Source organism: Pseudonaja textilis, chromosome 2 (genome assembly GCF_049901715.1).
Source record: "Pseudonaja textilis isolate UNSWEBS1 chromosome 2, rPseTex1.2, whole genome shotgun sequence".
NCBI classification, from domain to species: domain Eukaryota; kingdom Metazoa; phylum Chordata; class Lepidosauria; order Squamata; family Elapidae; genus Pseudonaja; species Pseudonaja textilis.
The window spans coordinates 174,712,176-174,732,088 of record NC_141991.1 but is presented as its reverse complement, the minus strand read 5'-3'; the positions used below and the strand labels follow the sequence as shown (position 1 = coordinate 174,732,088).

The following is a 19,913-nucleotide window of genomic DNA, read 5'->3' as shown; positions in this document are numbered from 1 at the left end:
AGCTAATTGGCCATGGCTTCCCCTGGCAAAAACAAGGCCACATGGAGCAGGCCTAGCTATTATAATCTCCCTGGTACCAGAAAATGACTGCATGGCCTAACTCCCAGGAGGAAGCAGCAACAGATAATTTATCTGGAGGTAGAACTGGCATAGGCAGATACTAGGATTTGGATACTAAGCTCTCCACCTCTTCAGGTTTTGTTAACCAGAGGCAAATTAAGTTGCAATGCAACCTTTTAAAAGGATTTTTCAACAGGAGATTTAATGACAAAAAGCAGGAAGGGAAACCACACAAACTTTCCTCTTTTCATCTGCCAGACTGCTTGTTGTTCCCTGTAGATAACATTTACTGGGAGAAAAAAATGCTCTTTTAAATGTGGGCTCAGAAACTTTTCTATTTTCTCTGCAAAGTTGAGCCAGTCAAGGGTGAAGGAAGGACAAAAGGAAGAGGGTAAGACAGAAGGAATGGTTAAGTTGAGCCTTGAAAAAAGATGAGAAAGGGGACAATGACAGTACTTGTGTAGTATTTGAAGGACTGCTCCATGTGTGATGGTTCAGACAGTCCATTCTGAAATACAGGATATAAGTGAACTGTTTACAGGTAATCCTCGACTTACCTATTTAGCAACTGTTCAGTGGCACTGAAGCTTCAGTGGCACTGAAAAAAGTGATGTATAATGGGTCCTCACACTTATGACCATTGCAGCATCCCCACAGTCACGTGATCAAAATTCGGGAAGTTAGCAATCAGCATGTATTTACAATGGTTGCAATGCGACCGCCATTTGTGACATTCCCAACTTGCTTCCAACAAGCAAAGTCACCGAGGAAACTGGATTTGCTTAATGACTGCTTGATTCATTTAACAACTGCAGTGATCTGCCTAACGACTGTGGCAAAAAATTGGTTGTAAAATTGGTTGTGACTCATTGAGCAATCACCTTGCTCAGCAACAGAAATTTTGGACTCAGCTGTGTTCATAAGTTGAGGATTATCTTAAATCCTGCCTGAATGTTTGAAAACAAAACAAGCTATCTTATAGACAGAAATCTGACAGAGCAATCAGTTTCTGAGGGTTAAGTTGCTTTACTTTGTGATGCTTTCTACACTGAGGAGATTAGACTGGCTTCTTTTAAATTTATTATGGTACAAACTTGTCTGAGGCTAAATTCCTAGGTAGCCTAGCTTTCCCTACCTGGCGACAGCCAAGCTGTGTAAGACATACAGGAAGATCCATACAGGAGAAGCATCAAATAGTCCTCAAACAGAATTTCTAGCTGGGAAATTTAGAGTTTTTGAGAAAATGAGTTTATCTCACTAATAATTTCTAAAAATATTCAAAACCAACTCTCACAAACCCATTGAAAAACAAACTTCTCCCTCTACATTTTGAGATAAGGAGTGTCAATATTCCAAATTGCCTTTTTTCAATTCTTCCCATCGATCCAGCACTTATCCATTCATAGCAGTCCCTCAAAATTTCATTAAACTAATATTGTTAGACAAGACAGGAAACTGCAGAATGAAACGAAACAACAACCATTAATGAAGTGGTGACAAATGTGTGTGTGTAAGACCCGACCGTCAAGAGATGGAGATGCAAAAGGAAGCCTTTTGACCTCTTCTGCTTGCTTTTTTTTTTTATAATTAAAAGCTTGCTGAGCCATTTTTATAGCATAGGAAAGCCACTATAATTCATATCTCCTGTCCCTCATTACCACTACATGGGCTCTCACAATAAATTGAGAATTGGGCCAGCAAGAACATATCTTTCTGTAATCTGCAACATGTACAATTCTAGTATATACTCAAGATACCAGGTTCATCTTCTGTTTATTATTCTGTGAATAAGCAGTTTTGGACCATTTTTCCTCTTAAAAAAAAAAAAACTCTACTAGGTCAGGAGTAGGAGGATGAAGATCTCCTTCAGCTATTTTGGGAATGTACATGTCTGTTCCCACTGGGTTAGTGCAAGTTCTTTCCCAGAGCCTGGAAAAGTACAGGAAACGATGGAGATGAATCACCAAGAGAAATGGGAGTACTCTGATGATGCTATTGTGAAATCAAAAGGCGCAGATCAGAAGCAGTTTAGCTCCTTGGAAGGAGGCATTTTGCTCATCCCCAACCAATTTTTGCTGTAACACGGACAAACATATATGGAAAGATATTCACTTGGAGCACACCATACAGCTCACTGTTCTTAATTAAGCTGAACGAATGAAAAATAAAACCCGCTTTGAAATATATTGCCCTCACCAAACATATTAAAGAAATAAGAGCCACTTCTAGATTCAACAGTACAGCAACAGATTTTTTTTTTTTTTTACCTCAAAAAGATGAAAAATAAATCTGTGAAGCTATTTGGGATCCTTTCGTTTTAGTCTATCCCCCCAATCTGCACGAAAACACTGCATAGGGAAAAATATTATGACCCTATTGCTAATATCTGTGACCTATTGCGGCTTCCCCCACCACCTTTAATTAAGATCAGCAGCCCTCCCCCCTTTTAGGCAATGGTATAGAACAGTGTTTCTGAACTTCAGCAATTTTAAAATGTACGGACTTCAATTTATTTTATTTTTTTATTTTTTTATTTTATTTTGTCAAGAGATTATAAGATAACAGGTAAAAGTATGAACATAGTTATGAATACATGAAATGGATACATATAAGAAAAATAAAAAGAAACAATAGGACAGGTACGGTAGGCACATAGACCTCTTAGGAAAGGGGTGAGGTCAATAGTAGACAGTCTAAGGTTAAAGTTTTGGGGGTTTGGGGAAAAAAACCACAGAATCAGGTAGAGTATTCCAGACATTGACCACTCTGTTGTATTTCCTGCAATCAAGTTTGGTGCGGTTTACCTTGAGTTTGTATCTATTGTGTGCTCTTCTATTGTTACGGTTGAAGCTGAAGTATTCACTGACAGGTAGGACATTGCAATATATAATTTTATGTACTATACTTAGATTGGACCGAAGGCGGCGTAGTTCTAGGTTTTCTAGGTCTAGAATTTTGAGTCTGGTGGCATAAGGTATTCTGCAATGAGTAGAGGAGTGTAGATCTCTTCTTGTGAAATATTTCTGGACTTTCTCAACTGTGTTAATATCAGATACGTAATGTGGGTTCCAGAGTGATGAGATGTATTAGAGTATTGGTCTGGCAAATGTTTTGTATGCTCTAGCTAGTAGTGTGATATTACCAGAGAAAAAGCTACATAGGATTAGGTTAACAACTCTTAATGCCTTTTGGCTATGTAGTTACAGTGGGCTCTAGCACTTAGATCATTAGAGATGAGTACTCCAAGGTCATTGACAGAGTTTGGATCATCAACAAGGTCTTGACTATTCAGCTTGTATTTTATTTTCTTATTTTTTTTTTTGCCAATATGTAAGACAGAGCATTTATTTGTTGAGATTTGAAGTTGCCATTTGTTTGACCATTCTGATACATAGTCGAGGTCTTTTTGAAGGGTAGCAGTATTGTTGGTGGTGTTGAATAGCTTTGCGTGATCAGCGAAGAGAACACAGTTGCTCTTAATATGATCATAGAGGTCATTTATGTGGAGTATGAAGAGAGTTGGTCCTAGAACACTGCCTTGGGGGACACCATTGTTGACAGGTACAGAATTTGATAGGATGCTCCCAATTTTGACCATTTGCTGTCTGTTTGACAGGAATGCTTCTATCCAGTTATGCAGGTGTCCAGAGATACCATAAGATTTTAGTTTTAGGAGTAGTTTGTCATGTACCACTAAATTCCCCAGATGTCCCTACATCTTAAAATTGCTGAGGTGTGGAAACAATGATATAGAAAATCGGTTTGATGTAGTGGTTAAAGGCACCAGACTGGAAATAGGAGTGGGAGTTCTAAAGTCTTTAGGTCAGTCTCTTTTTTTTCACCTCGGGAAGAGGAAGAGGAGGATGGTGAGAAGGAGTAAAAGGCAAGCTAGTTCCAAAAATCTTGCCAGGAAACCTGCAAGGGAATCTTGTCCAGGCAGTTACCAAGAATCAAGACTGATTTGTAAGCTTTTTTTAAAAAAGGAGGAAGAATGATGGAATATGTTATTTAATGATATACAGCTTCAATCATGATAGTTCAATGATATTATTTTTAAAAAGTAAAACAGCCATCACAATTCAACATTTTAAAAATGTAAAGATAATGCAGTTTTAATACAAATGTGTATCCCTTGTAGGTTGGTTTTTCCAGTGAAGGCCTTCTGAATTTTCTCAGGGTTTCCAACCACAATAGCAAAATGCTTTAGTACTCCTACCGCCCCCAAAATCTTGAAATTGGGGTCATTTCTGTTGCAGGACTAACTGGGGCTTTTCCTGTACTAATCCTCATGTATGTGCCAGTGATCCCCCCAAAATGCTAAGATAGGATTAATGAAACACCTTTTTGGTGGTTGCAGTCGGTATTTGGATGACTTGCACAGGAAACTGGTGCCAGTTTTTTGTTTGTGGTTTTCTAACAGCTGGTGAAACCACTTTTTTTTTTGCATTTCATATGTCATTTTAACCTTTTTTCAAACATTCTATTTTAAGTACTTTACATTTTCAGTGGCCATTTACATATAATCATTGAGTCTGCTTTGTATTTTAATGTCATGACGGCTTTGTTTAAAATTGCAGTTTTTTTAAAAAAATGTTTAACTTGTGATCAGTAATTACCATGGTGCTCTGAAGAGGATAGGCGTGAAAAAAAATGACATCAAATAAATAATTATATGCGTTCAGATTTTACATTTTTAATTTTCAGTTCCATTGCCATATTATTTTTAATGGATAAGCACACACACACATTTTTTTTGCTGAAATAATGCATATTTCAAGAAAACAGGTATGAAGTACTAGAGTACTTGATAATTGCTGGCACCACAGGACCAAGATTTGGCTACTGCAGCACATCTTAAATCTCTCAGATTCTTAACAAATTGATGTCATATTAAATGTAAGTTAAATTAACCACTCTAACATTAATTCAGCCTGGTAATTACAGACATCACAGGCATGTCCGAAAAAATCTCTTCAGAGCGATGACGTAAAAAATGTAAGACTTCCCCTGCTTAAGGTAAGGAGTCTTGAGGCCTCTAGCATGAGGCACAGATTAAAAATAAATAAATCACAAAAGCCCGTTAATATGAGATTGTACAGAAAAGGAGGAAGACCTACCTAAAGGCTTCTATGAAACTATCAGGTTCATAATTTTTCCCTTCCTACCTGCTTTCCATATGTTGTAAGCAACTCAGAAACTTTCTAAAAATGCTAATAAAATATGTAGAGTGCCAAGCTGAGTTCAGCAGGTTTCTTGCTTATTGTACTAGAATCCGTCCTCCAGTTTCCCCAATATTTTCTTTCTCTGGGAAAGAGATCTCTCTTTCTTGATCTCATTCTTAGGTTGTCCTTAATCTCTTTCAACTTCATTTTAATGTTTCTCTTTGTTATTCTTAGCAGATGGCAATAGCACTTATATTATTGTTTCAGTTTTTCACCTCCCCATCACTTGACACTCTTTCTCAGTGCCTACACTTCCTGGCCAGGAGGGGAAAAACGAAGGAGGAATTGCCTTACATTGGAATTTCACTGACATGTGGAAAGGCAGGCAGATGGCAGACCGCAGATGTTTGTGGAATGACAGGCAGGTCGCTCACAAATATTCTTCAACTATCTCCTGACAAAGCTAAGTGCAAGCATGCTGCACCTCATTGATGACAACTGAGTTTTTCTTCTTTGGGAAAAAAAAATGGAAACGAGAGCATTTTCTTCTTCCAGATGACCAAGAATAATTGAATACACATACATATCCAGAGAAGAATTTATTAGCATTGTACTACTTTTTAAAAAAAGCCTAAAATGATGATCTATAAAAAATCCATACATTTTTAACGGATGATGTGTTTCTATCTTTGTGTGTCAGGTAATCATCATTTTTGGCAAAATATCACTTTTCACTGGATTTCAGACTGTGGTTGTTTTTCTTCATTGACCTGATTTCAATAATTTAACACAGTATATTTCTAGCCAAAATCTAGGGAGGATTTTGGTTCTGGAATAACTTTTAGGGGGCAACATGGATGTAAGTAGATAAAGGTGAAGAAAAGGTGACACCATTTGCTCTGGATTTCTGGCATACACCTGCTTTGTGTTGGGAGGCATTATTTTTCTCCTCATGCTTTGTATGTTTATCATGCCAAAAAGCTTGGCTGCCAAATACAGTATGAAATGTCTCTCTCTACCCGTGATGTGAATGGGCAAAGGGCCATTAAAATTAGAGCAGCCATGCCAAATTAGATCTGCAATACATCTGACCTAATGGCATTTAGTTCTTTGTCCTCCCCATACCTCAATGATCACAATGTTCCTGGACATAATAAGCAAGATGCACAAATGCATCCTTTTATGCTGACAGTAATGGTGGGAATTTGATCTTGTGAGACCATTACACAAAAGAGTCTCCTCGATAGCTTTAACTCAGCTTGCTTGGCAAGAATGACAAAACAAAATCAACAGATGACACAACAGCTTGCAATATAAAATGCACATAGGAAAGGGGTTGAATATTATCTTGAACGTTCTTCGCATTTATGATGTGGGATCAAGAAAAAAAAATGTATTTGGATCTCATAGTTCCTTGGGTGAAATCTTCTGGCACTACAGAAATACAATCGTACTTTATTATTATTACCTTTATTGTTAGAGTACAACATGTGTACAATGAGATTGGCTGAGCCTCCCTTAACTTTATCCTGTAGCACAAACTCATTGTATTGTGCTAAGAGATAAGGTAGTTACAAGTGTTCGCTTAGTTTATAATACATAATGTATTGTGCCTTGTTCAACAAAACAGCTCTTGAAATCCATAATAATGTAAAAATATTGATGGATGTTATAGAATCATGAAAAAACTTGCTAGTAGGATTGCTTAAGCAAGAATAATCATTGTCAGGCCTGAACCAGGGAGGTTCAAAGTTTGTTTCATATTGGATCTCACTGGGAATCATTCTGTCTCAGCATAAGGCTTGTGACTGAATAAAATTAGGATAGACTTCATATAGGCTAATTGGAGATTTCTCTGTGTGTCGGACATGTGCAATAACTCCAGCCTTTGCAACTACTCAGTTATTTAAAGCTTGTGTACATATTCTGTGAAATATGGAGCTATGTTCTGGCTATGCTTGAGAGAAACGAACACTTTTGGGTTTGGATTATGAAGGTTTTATTTTCATATGCTGTTTAAGAAAGCCAGTGAAAGCCATTGAGTTTGCACTGCCCCACAGTATTTTGTAAAATAGAAATACTTCAGACAGTGGACCTTTATTTTTCAAAAGCAAAATGGACTTTAACTGATGAATTTCCATGCATCATCTGCCTAGACATCCGAACATACTACTTCCACCCTACTATGCCCCTTGCCAATTGGTCACATGACCTATTTTGCACACGCTTAGAATTTTAGTTCTGATATGTCTGGATAAGGAATATCACTGCTTGTTGCTAGGTTGGAAGGGGTGTATGTGTGAGTCTTTGCTTTACTGGTTAAATGCTCCTAGTGTGCTGGAGGAAGGAATAAAACTTATATTAAAGCCATGCTTCAAAAGACTTACAGGTATGTGTGAATTTGTATTACCAGTTAAATTTGCAAATGTGTATAGGTACATGTGTGTGTGCTTTTTTTAGGTTGAAATTTGCAAATTTTACCTTTTTACAAAGCATAAATGGATTGGGGCAAAATTAAACTAAGCATCACATTAGGGCTGGTATGGTTAAAAAAATTCTCCTCCATTCAAGGGAAAGATTTTAAAAACTCTTGTGGAAATAACATCTTTTAGAAAAGGGGAGAGGCAATACAGACTGTGGGTTTATAAAGTGATCCTTATCCTGCATTTAACCTGCTGATTTTAAGAATTCCCCCCTATTAAAGCACCATTAGCCTATTATTTATTTCACAATGCACAAATAGGGTTTGCTTCCAAAATACAATCCATCTTAGGGTTCTGTTCATTTTTTATTTTATAAAGTTTTGACTTGAATTTATATGGGATTAGATGAGTTTGGGCTTCAGCTAATCATGGATTGACTTGACTGTCACCCTTTTCTTGATGGGATTAGCTTCAATACATATCTGATTGTGGCCATGAACTTAAGAGTCCAAGAGGACATGGTTGGTTTAAGGTCATCATATCTGGTTAGGGTCATGACCTGGTGATGTCAGCATCACATGGGTTTTATTTAGTTTGATGACTTCATCGGTTAAACAACCAAGCCACCCTTAAAATTAGTTCTCTATGCACAACGGGTAGTCTTTAACTTATAACAGTTCATTTAGTGACCATTCAAAGTGACAACAGCATTAAGAAGAGTGACTTATGACTATTTTTCACATTTATGATTGCTGAAGCATCTCCATGATCAAATGATTAAAATTCAGATGCTTGGCAACTGAATCATATTTATGACAGTTGCAGTGTCCCAGGGATCACGTGATCAATTTTTGCAACCTCCTAACAAGCAAAGTCAATGGGGAAGCTAGGTTCACTTAACAACTGTGTTATTAACTTAAAACTGCAGTGATTCACTTAATAACGGTGACAAAAAAAGATCATAAAACAGGGCAAAACTCACTTAACAATTCTCTCAATTAGCAACAGAAATTTTGGGCTTAATCAAGTATTACTATACAGTCTGCATAAAGTATGTTTAAAAAGTATTGTCTCTAATTTTCAATTTAGTTTGCATCCTGCATATTCCTAGTCCAAAGCAAAGAGAGAAAAAACAAAACAAAACAAAAACCACAAAGAACAGGGGAAAATTCACATTACCTGTATATCTAGCTATATCTAAAGATTTCCAGAGTCACTAGAAACAATATTGTGGGTAATTAATCCCAAAGGGAGTAGCCTTTGGTTACTGCAGCTTTATGCTTTTGTACGTACACTGCAAAACTGCAAAACAGGGATGAAAAGTAGGACACCAGGTTATACTTTCTCTATTCTGCATCATGAAAAAAAAAATGGTGTAGATGAAGCATTCCAACTTCTTTTCCCACCTTACCTTTTGACCAAATTGTGCAATACGATGAGTAAACTGCTGTGTATTACTTCATACTCTGAATCTTAGTGTTTGATTCTTTTTATTTTCAAGTGTAGCAATAGTTTGTGCAACCATGTATGTGCCTTGCATGCTTCTTCCACGGTTGTGGTGGAATGCAGCCTAGATTCCTAAAAGGGAGGGGCTGTACTCCAGAGAACCCAGAGACAAGTTTAGATAGTTTGGTTGGGAGGAAGAGAATCAAGGCAGCTCCTCTTTAGGAGTTCTTAAATACTTTTTGTCTCTTTAATAAAGCAAGTAGTTTAGTTTGGATGAGAGTTCTGTCTGTAGATGAGGAACAATAAAGGAAATTTCATAAAATAAATTCAGTGTTTTTTAAAATTTTTGTAGTCTGACCACAGGGCAGTATTCAGCATCTCTAGATCAGGGGTCTCCAAACTTGGCAACTTTAAGACTTGTGGACTTCCTCTCCCAGAGTTCCTCAGCCAGTTTTGCTGAGGAATTCTGGGAGCTGAAATCCACAAGTCTTAAAGTTGCCAAGGTTGGAGAGCCTTGCTCTAGATGAGAGAGTTTGGCTTCTCACCACACCAGATAAAGAATTAAACTCAGCAAAGATTGGGAGGTATGGCTCCTTTAGGATTTGTGGACTTCAGCATCCAGAATTCCTAAGCCAGCATGGCTGGTTCAGGAATTCTGGAAGTTGAAGTCCACAAGTCATAAAAACGTCTTGGTTCCTCATGCCTGGATTAAAGAATATCTGTTCTACTGTTGATTTCCGATCAGATTTATTTCCAATCCAGTTCAAACCTGCATATTCCATATATTCTAGATTATTAGTCATAGGCAGTTTTAAATTAAAATCCATAATTCCTTTGCAGCATCTAGTTTACTATCTAGTCCTCTTATATTGCCACACTATTCTTTCTAATATTTCTAATTAGTAGTCCAATTGCACTGGTCAGGTCAGAGCTTCTCACAGTTGCAATATATCAGCTTTTTTTCCAAATCCCCCATATTATCCCCCAACTCCCCCATATTATCACCCCCCCCCATATTATTTGCCAATTTAAGTTTAGTTTTTCTCTTTATTTAGCTACTGAACTTGCATGGGTGTAAAGACAAACAGAGTTGACCTTGGAGAAGGTATGAAACAGCCATTATGGGGAAAGGAAGGAATGAGCTGTTAAGGAGGGACTTAACACGAGATTATACAACCCAGCGATAGAAGGAAGTGTGAGAAAGAAATTCAAAATAACCTCACCTTGATTTTGTTTTGTATAAAATGGGACAGAGAGAAACTTTTAAGTTTCAAGATTTTTAAGATGTTATTATTATGCCCCGCAACAATAAAATATAATTCTTGAAATCTTTGTGATGTGTTTTTGCGACCTGGCCTACCTTGAAGGGCTTACCATGACTGCTTTGCCTCACGAAGGTCTAGAAACTTTACTAGATCTATTATTGTTTGGTTTGACTAAGCAACCCTCCACTTTGATCTTTTTATTTCAGTTCCAAGATAGAGGTTAATATTCCCAAGTTGTTTTACTTCTTTATTTACATTGTCACTGTCTCAAAAATATATATCACTTTTGTACTCTAAACATATTGTATAATTCAAACACCAGCATAACAAAGATTGTACTGTACATTCATCTTCCATTTTTGATTCTTATATATGAACATCAATCAGTATTTCCCTGGTTAAAGCCTTTGTTTCACTAAACTTGATTTTGTTTATCAGTCTATGCATTGAATGCTTGCTTTAGTCCATATATAGATTTTTGTAATTTACAGTTTCTTCCCCTGACTTTACAAAACCTGGTGGTTGGTGTATGAAAATATCCTTTTTCAGATCACATGCAGAAAGGTCTTTCACATGTATTTTCTTAGATGCTGCTACACTTAGTAGAATTAGTAGAACTCTTGTATTTTCCAAAGTACCTGAAGACCAAACAAGGAATAATGGATGGAAACTGATCAAGGAGAGATCATTCAACCTAGAAATAACGAGGAATTTTCTGACAGTGAGAACAATCAACCAATGGAACAGTTTGCCTTCAGAAGTTGTGGGAGCTTCATCACTGGAAGCTTTCAAGAGGAGACTGGACTGTCATCTGTCAGATTCCTGCTTGGGTGCGGGGTTGGATTAGATGACCTACAAGGTCCCTTCCAACTTTGTTATCTGTAAATTTGCATGTCAAACCACCAGCATAAAAACTTCATTGTAATCCTCACTATATCTTTGTGTGTACTGTAGTGCTTCGCTACTAATCTAGATTTATGGCATCCTACATTTCATCAGAATCATGCTTAATTCTGAAAACCCACTTACTCATGCTTCAGTTTCCCTACATTTCTGTGGTTAGCTCAGTGGCCCCCCAACTTTGGGGCATCAGGGACTGGTTCCATGGAGAAAGGTTTTTTTGTGGACCGGTGGGGGATTGCCTGCATCCCGTGGATGGGGTTTTACTTGTTTGCATGGCCCAGCTGCTAATATGCCACGTACAGAAAATTTACACTTAACCACTCTTGGTATGATTTGGCTTCCAAGCCTCTTTCCATCTTTTTCATTCTTCTCTGCATTCAGTCATGTTCAGTAGTGATTGTAGTGCATGACTGTGTAATTTTTGTTATATTTTGCTTTCTTTTTTGAGTATCCAGAGTAGATCCAAATGCTATTGACAAGCTTGGGCTGACTGCGTTAGTATCTAAATAGTTTAGTTCATTGTGAGTTATACCTTCTTCATTAAAATGAGCAACACAGCAATGGTTACTTTTCCAGGTTTTAGGTTCAAAATGTTATAAACTTTTGTTCAATTCATCAGCCCAGCATTATTCTTACATTCTCCAATGTTATTTATTCCTTTTTAAAAAGGGACTGATGCATAAACTTTGAATTTAAATAGGTTTCATAACTCATATGAAGTTTTGTTTGAATCTTTTGTTGGTAAAAACTGTTGGAAAATGGTTCTGACTGACATTGGACTACAAACATCTTTAAAAAACAGGTTCCAATATCTGGCTGATTTATTTTAAGTTAGAAAAAAATTTCCTTTTTCCTTTTGTTTTTTAAACAAAATCACATGTGGATTTTCTTTGTTTCTCAAAAGGACAAATATTCAATTCAATTTTTAAGCTCTCAGCTTTTATTTTCTTAATAAGAACCTCATCTCAGTGCCCAAATGTCATTTTGCAGAATGATGCTTATGCATGCATCCATTACTCTGCTTGCCTTAGGCTGTATAATTTCCAGCAAATTAGCTTTATTGTGCTTTCAATATTACTTGATGGTCTTTTGTAACAATGCAAAGTTTATTTTAAGCATAATTTTACAAACATTTTGTTTAATATATATAATCTGTGTCCAATTCAGGTATATGTTTCTTGAAACATTCCATTCTTGCTTGCTTTATGATTTATCAGACATTTCAATTCAATACTGCCCTTTCCATATATCAACATTCCATTTGCTAAATTAACTTTTCTTGCCTGTACCTCAATCCCTATGCAGGCCTTTTCTTTTAAGACATTTAGACTTATTATCCCTCTGTGTGTGTTGTACAGGCTTTAGTTCTGTGCAGTCTTCATTCTGTTTTGATATGTCTCTTTCTAATACATTAATGATAGGTTACATTTCTCCCTTTATTTGTTTTAGAGAATTCCTAGTTGCATTGTTCACATCATGTTGGTATAACTCCACTATAATGAACTCTGATGGACTCCATTCATACTTTTCTGGTAGAGAACTTAAAGCAGTTCCTTGAAATTTTCAGAAGGGGTCACATTGTTTGTTCTTTTAGTATCTTATGAACAAAGAGATAATGTGACAGATGATGTTTTAAATTTCTAATCCCTTATAATTTCAGATTTATGAGTTCTCTGGTTACTGTTCATACCTGAGCATGTTTTCATATGCTTTAGCTTGTCGCATGTCTCCTTTCCTGAAGCAGAATTTTGAATCAATTTGTCGTTTGACAAGTTCAACTTCAGAATTATTTCAGACTTTAATACATCCTTTTTAAACTTCCAGACTTTCTTTAGATGTGGCATAAGCAAAACCTCCTAAACGTCCAGTTTCAAATTAAAAACTTTTATTTTTTACCTGCTAAAAAAACTTTATTCTTTCCCATCTTCAAGCATGAGATTTTCTAATCTCAATATCATTGCTATTTCCAAAATCTTATGCTATGTTGTAACCTAAAAACCCCAAATGCTCTCCATTAAGATGCTATTCCTAATGAATATCCATGATATGCGGGCTCTGATTCCTAGCGATGGTTTGGGATGCTCTAGATCAGTGGTCCCCAACCTTTTTTGTACCAGGGACCAGTTTCACGCAGAAACACTTTTTCAAGGACCGGGTAGGGGCGTGAAGGTTCTAATAACAGTAAATAAATAAGCGATGAACCCGTAACTTACCCTTTCCAAAAAAACTCTCCAGTGAACTCTGTTTCAGGCTCATTTTGTGAGGGCTAGCTTGCATTGCTGATGCAGGATAAATACGCGCCAAAGAGTCAAGCGTGGAAGTTGGCGAGGGTGGAAGTGGTTGTCTTTCAGAATAAGACACCCGGAAGCAAAAACATATTTTTATATATATTTTAATCACGATTATTCATTCTTTGCGGCCCGGTACAAAATGATCCACGGCCCAGTACTGATCCGGGGCCCGGTGGTTGGGGACCCCTGCTCTAGATGCTAAGAATTTTATCCTGGTCCCTTGTTGAGTCCATAACTCTTTTGTTGGAAAATTCATATGGGGAAACTCTTGTATGTTTTGCACCCAGCTCATTGTTAGTCAACTGCTACATTCACACTAAAGCAAATATATAACATTTAACTCAGCTTCCAAAAAAGTATGCACAGTGTGCACAGAGCCCTAAGCAAAAGAACCAAAAGACTAACAGCATATGAAAACTTAAATCCATTTTCTGCCTCTTTTTCTTTCCCTCCCTTCTCCTTCCCTCATTATATAGGAGACTTTAAAATTTTGTCTTCCCGGGCGAGGAAAAGACACAGATAAGGAGGTAACCCCCTCCATCTACTTTGGTGACCAGGAAAGTTTGTGCCGTATTTGTGTTTCTGCCTGAGGAGGACTCCAACTCCATTGGACCAAGTCTTAACTCATTGTGTTACTGGAGGGACTGAAGGCCAATCAGGCCCAGTGGTGTGTTTCAAATATTTTTACCACCAATTCAGTGGGCGTGGCTTGGTGACCGCGCTTTGCACGCATGTGCACACTTTGTGTGCGTGCACGTGTCAAATTCGCACTTTGTGCGGGCACAGAGGCGTTTTGACTCACCTCCAGCAATCCTGCACTCTCCCTGATGCTTCAGCAGCTGCTGCGCTGCGCCGCGCAAAGCAGCTGTGCTTCAAAAGCAGGACATATGGGAGCCCAGGTGGGCGGGTGGGCCCAATATAGAGTGTCAGAGAGAACTGGTTCAGTCTCTGCTGCTCATCGCCGCTACCGGCTCGGCAAAATCGGGCTAAACTGGTAGAATACCACCACTGATCAGGCCACACAGAGACTCAAGAAAGGTCAGTTTGGACAAGGCAGAAGAATGCCTCAAAAAGAACCCAACATTGAAAGGAAGACATTATTCCAGAAAAAAACAGCAGCTTTAGGCTAGCAGATGTAATTTGGAGGACCAAGTTTACTGTGCTGTCAGTGAAGCAATGCGATCAGTTTAAGGCATTCCCCCCCAGAAAACTTACAGACCTCTAGAGAAAGCGTTTCACACAGTGTCCCAATAAAGAGAGAAGTAATCCAATACAGCTTGGGTGTTGTGGTTAGCCGGCAGCAGGTGCAGACAGTAGAGGAGAGCAAGGACTCAGAGGAGGGGCCCGGATCATCAGGGAGTGGACTGCTGCCTTCAGGGATGGTGGGGGCTGGCAGCAGTGATGAGGAGGTTTCAGAAGAGCCTGTGCTAAGTGCACGTGAGCGCAGGATGATTCGTAGAAGAGAACAGCTGAAGCTGCACAGACGACTCGGGAGTAAGGATGCAATGTAATGCCCCCCCCGCCTCTATGGAATATAAGCCTGGTTTCAAATGGCTTTTGCCTTTGCAAAAGGCAAAAATTTGAAGGACTTAGTGTGGTGATTACAGACTCTGATTTATTGGAAGATTTCTGCCAAGGTTTTTGTAATTGGACTAATTGGCTGCAAGCCATCTGTTATCTACAAAGAGGTTTATTTGGATATTAAAGCTGAGAAAGTCTGAGTTTATCTGTGTTTGCTCTCGGGGAATTCCACTGGGTCAGAACATTGGGACTGCATCAACCAAGTGTCAAGATAACAGGAAGTAACAGTCTTAAGTGGCATTGGGCAGCCCCACACCTAGAATACCGTATCCTATGGTACAATACAAAACATAATACAAAAAAGAACACCGAGGAACAGGGAAGCATGCAAAGAAGAAGAATAAAGAAGGAAAGGGGCTTGAAAGCCAAATCATACCAAGAATGGTTAAAGGAACTTGGTATGTTTAGTCTAAAAAGCCTTGATATGTTTAGTCTAAAGGTGGCACACTGGCTAGAATGCAGTATTACAGGCTAACTTTGCCCACAGCCAGCAGTTTGATTCTCACCAGCTCAAGGTTGATTCAGCCTTTCATCCTAAGGTCGTTAAAATGAAGACCCAGATGGTTGGGGGCAATATGCTGACTCTGTACATCGCTTAGAGACGGCTGTAAACCACTGTGGTATATAAGTCCAAGTGCTATTGCTAAAAGAAGAGAAGGCTGAAAGGAAATATGACAGCAATCTTCCAATACATGAAGGGATGTCAAAGGCAGAAGATTTATTTTCTGTACCATCCAAGGGTAAGATTAAAAAACAGTGGGTTAAAGATTAAAAACCTGAGAAAGCTTTACAGAGAGAAATCCAAATTTGAAATAAGGAAGAATTTTTTGACTGTGAACACAATTAGTAGAACTGTCTGCCACATCATATCAAGGGTGCTTCCACCACTGGAAAAGATTGGATAACCATTTATCTGGGATAATAGCAGGAATCCTGTTCTGGGCATGGGGGTTGAATTAGAAGACCACCAAAGTCATTTCCAACCCTATTACTTTATGAAACATTGCTTGAGACTTATTTAAACATCAGCAAATATCAAAACTGATTGGTGACAAACTGAGGTAAAAGGCAAGAAAAAGCAGGGAGAAAAAGACAAGAATTTTTTCCAGAGTCATTAGGCGTTGGGTGGTATAAATGGATTAAAATAAAGGTTTTGTATTATTTATATAGCTATCTGTATCTACACTTCCAGAGATGCTGGAAACAATTCTGAACAATCCCAGAGGCCTTTGGTTAAAGCAGCAAAATAGAGATGGAAAGTAGGATACCAGGTGATACCTCTTCGATTCTGCACTATGAAAGATGGATAGAGATGATGTACCCAACATATAAACGTTCGATATTATATCAGCATCCACAGAGATCCAGAACTAGCTGAGGTATCTGACTCCGTTTTAATTTTTAAAGGGAGTAAATCGCTAATAAATAGGACCATAAACATATAGGTACAAGTATTCCCACTGTGCCTGTCAAATTTTTAGAACTTAAATTTCAAGGGAGAATTATTACTTAAGGATGAGCAGTGAAGTAGCTCACTGCCAGCTTTGATAAACTACCTTTGTAAACTTTTGCGCTGTTTCAGAAACAACTCTATACACTCTAATTTAGTAGTTGTGGCAGAGAATTATGTAAATGAATTTTCCCTCATTTTTTTATGTGATGTAATTCCTTACCTCACATTGCCTTTGGTCATTTGGATTAGAAATTTACAAGCCTTGAAGTCCGGTACATCTGGAAGGTACCAGTTAGGGAATTCTATACCTTCCTCAAGTCACTTTCAAGCATTTCTAATCCTCAGAGGCAGGATTATGCTGCAAGAATTGGGTATTGGTCCAATTACCAACAGGCCAAGCACATCATGACTGCAAAGTTTTTTGGTCTTAAAAACAGAAAGGGATTTTAGAGTGTCTGTGTGGTTATGCACCTAGTCTGCCAACCCCTTAAACCCAATGTTCCTTTACTCAGGAACAGCCACACCATCCTGGATGTAGGTGCTTTAAATGGAGATGAGCATCTGTATGCTCAAAAGCACTTTAAAAAAAAAAAGCAAAACTTTGAATCTGGAGCAGCGTACAGCCCAACACTGATCTTTGTTAGCTAAGAGTTAAAAAAGTTTCCTGAAGTTTGTGCTGTCCTTGAATAAGAGCTTTCAAAGTCAGCCACCACCTGGTTGACTTGGAAAACAAATAAATAAAAGCATTTTAATCTATTCTCTTTTTTGATTCATGTCTACATCAGCCTCCTCCAACCAGGCTGTTGGATTCTGGAAATCAAGTCCAACATATCTGGAGGTTAACAATTAGGGACGGTTGTTCTTTAAACAAGCATTCAACACGGCTTTTCCTATTAAAACGTGACCTGATCTTTTAAAAGGTCTAGCACAGGTGGCTTCAATCTCCAAACAAGAACATAATTCCCCCTTGGTGACAAGAAGTTTTATTGACGAAACACATGGCTTGTCTCAACCCCTGTGAACCTGCATGAGCAGTAGTACCCCAGCTGCTTGAAGAAATACCAATGCAAGTGGCAGAAGCAGCAACTGTGCTGGGAGGCCACAGCATCACACCATTTTGAGCACTTCACAGTCCCTCAGATAGAATGACATGGGGGAGGAGGGGAAAAATTAGGTGCTGCCCCCAAGATAAGAATACATGGGGGATGGGGGGGGAGAATACCATTCAAAGAAGGTATGTTTCCAAGGAAAAAGTAGAAAAGGCCCAGAAATTCCAAATGTTGTCTCAGCACCTCTAGGCTGAAGTACAACAAGTGGCCATTATTTCCAACAATTTCCAGCTACTTTATTTTGACACTTATCCCACTCCCACAGACTCAGAATTATAACACTCTTTGCATAAAAATACACAGGGGAAAGTTATCTGTATTGCGTAGCCTCACACTGTGGGGGGTAGGATAATGCCCAATAACCGGACTGTAGAATGCAAGGCATCAATGGTACAAGTGCTCCACTATACCTAGGTGTACATGTAATCTAATCCATTAGTCATCTCCTCTGCTTCGGTGGAAAAGCTCAGAAGTACTAATGAAAATCTATCCTGCAGGCACTGACCAGGCTAAAATATCAAGGATTTCAAACTGTCATATTAGGAACAATTTGTTTAGAAGAGAAAGATTTGTAGAATAAAAGGTGATTAGAAACATCTAAAACTCTCCAAAGGGGGCAGCCAGCTCTTTGAGAAGAATCTTTGTTTTAAACTGCCCTCTATTCCTTTCCATATAAGGTATTGGAGTGTAAATCTGGAACGTCCTGCTTGAAAATCAGTTGCACTTCCATGGATGGTGATCTTATTCAAGATGCATCTGACTTTCAGCAGTATCCAAATCAGTAAATACAAACTAGTTACATCTATAGATAAATACATCAATTTGTACTAGGGCTGCAAAATTCCAGACAATCACTAGATGGATAGCCCAACATTCTGTAGCTCAGATAGGGTAGTCCTGGTTTAATCTGTCCTACAATGTACCTATATACAACATTTTACAGTATCTACAGTATCAATAGACAGTTCTTTGCATGTAATCTCAAGTTTTCAATTGGGAATCCCTTTAATTTACAAATGCAGATTATGTCCAATCTTCACTGTATGGACTGCATATACCCCTTGAATAGCTCTGCAGTTTTAGGCACACCTGCACACATACAGAGACCCCATTACACAACCATAGAGATCAAGTACTCCCATAATTAAGCACACAAAAGCAGCCTCCGTGTTTGCCTAGCTGGGAAAAGAACCATTTAAGCAATGCAGTGAACACACCCAAATCCACATCCGTTCCAATTCAAAGGATATGTTGTGAATTGCTAAACCGGTAGCCAAATTCTGGTGCCTGCTGTAAATGCCCTCCCCCTTCCATCATCTATTCTGCTCCATCCTTTTCAATAACATGGTATTTTAACAGAGAATCACACACAGGAGAGAGACCCGGTAAGGATTTGATTAGCTGGAGCGGACAGACTCCGGCAACGCAGGCTGCTTCATGTTGGAACAGGTTCTTCCCAGCTACCCAAATGTGTGATTTGCATGTCTCAAAACATACAGCTCTGGTCAATCCAGGATCAGCCCTTACCTTGAAATGCTGCAGCTGAAGAATCTGGTCCTCGAGCTGTTGTCTCTTCCCTTCTATTTCCGTCTGCCTTTTCCTTTTTTCCTTAGCAAAGACAAAAAGCAGCAGAAGAGAAATTGTCTGTCACTAGAGAAGCAAAGGTTTTCAAATGTCTGTCTGTGTGTGTGTGTGTGTGTGTGTGCGTTTTTCTTCATGTGAGTGGATGTGCAAGCCAAGCCCTTCGGTTAGAGAAGCCACCTGATCCACCCGTGCCAGCTCGTCACCTACCTCACACAAACAGCATCTTCACAAAAATAGCACGTCAGCTAAGGACTAATGTCTTGTTCACTCAGGAGGAGAAAGATGGGTCTTCCCAAGTTCAGCTATGGGAATGGCAACGAAGAGCAGAGTGGGGGGGGGGGGAAGGGGGGGGGAGACACAGCAGGCACAAAGCTTAACTACCGAGTTAAAGGCGCAAATCCTAACCCTTGTGCCTGGCATCTCCTACAAAACGTAAATGCACGCAGAGCAAAGAAGGGCTAGCAATAGTGTAGAGATACATATGAGGTAAAATCCAGGTAAAGGCAAGATTAACTTACAGGGCATTCGATCCCTGGACCCAGTTTGAATAATTTGGGAAGAATAAGGTTTGGCTTTCCATAAAGCCAGCATCTTCAGCATCACCTTTATTCATCTATTCTCTTCTTTTCTTCTCCT

The 19,913-nt window shown here is 38.6% G+C and overlaps 1 protein-coding gene across 4 annotated transcripts in view; it reads right to left on the bottom strand.

Annotated features, from left to right (window-relative positions):
* The window catches only part of PALM2AKAP2 (PALM2 and AKAP2 fusion), a 249,548-nt gene that overhangs the window by 182,195 nt on the left and 47,440 nt on the right, over positions 1-19,913 (bottom strand). For all 4 annotated transcript variants that reach the window (XM_026713390.2, XM_026713391.2, XM_087926505.1 and 1 more), the window contains exon 2: positions 19,221-19,301. In XM_026713390.2, coding sequence (XP_026569175.2) covers positions 19,221-19,301 — 81 coding nt within the window. The remainder of the gene's footprint in view (positions 1-19,220; positions 19,302-19,913) is intronic.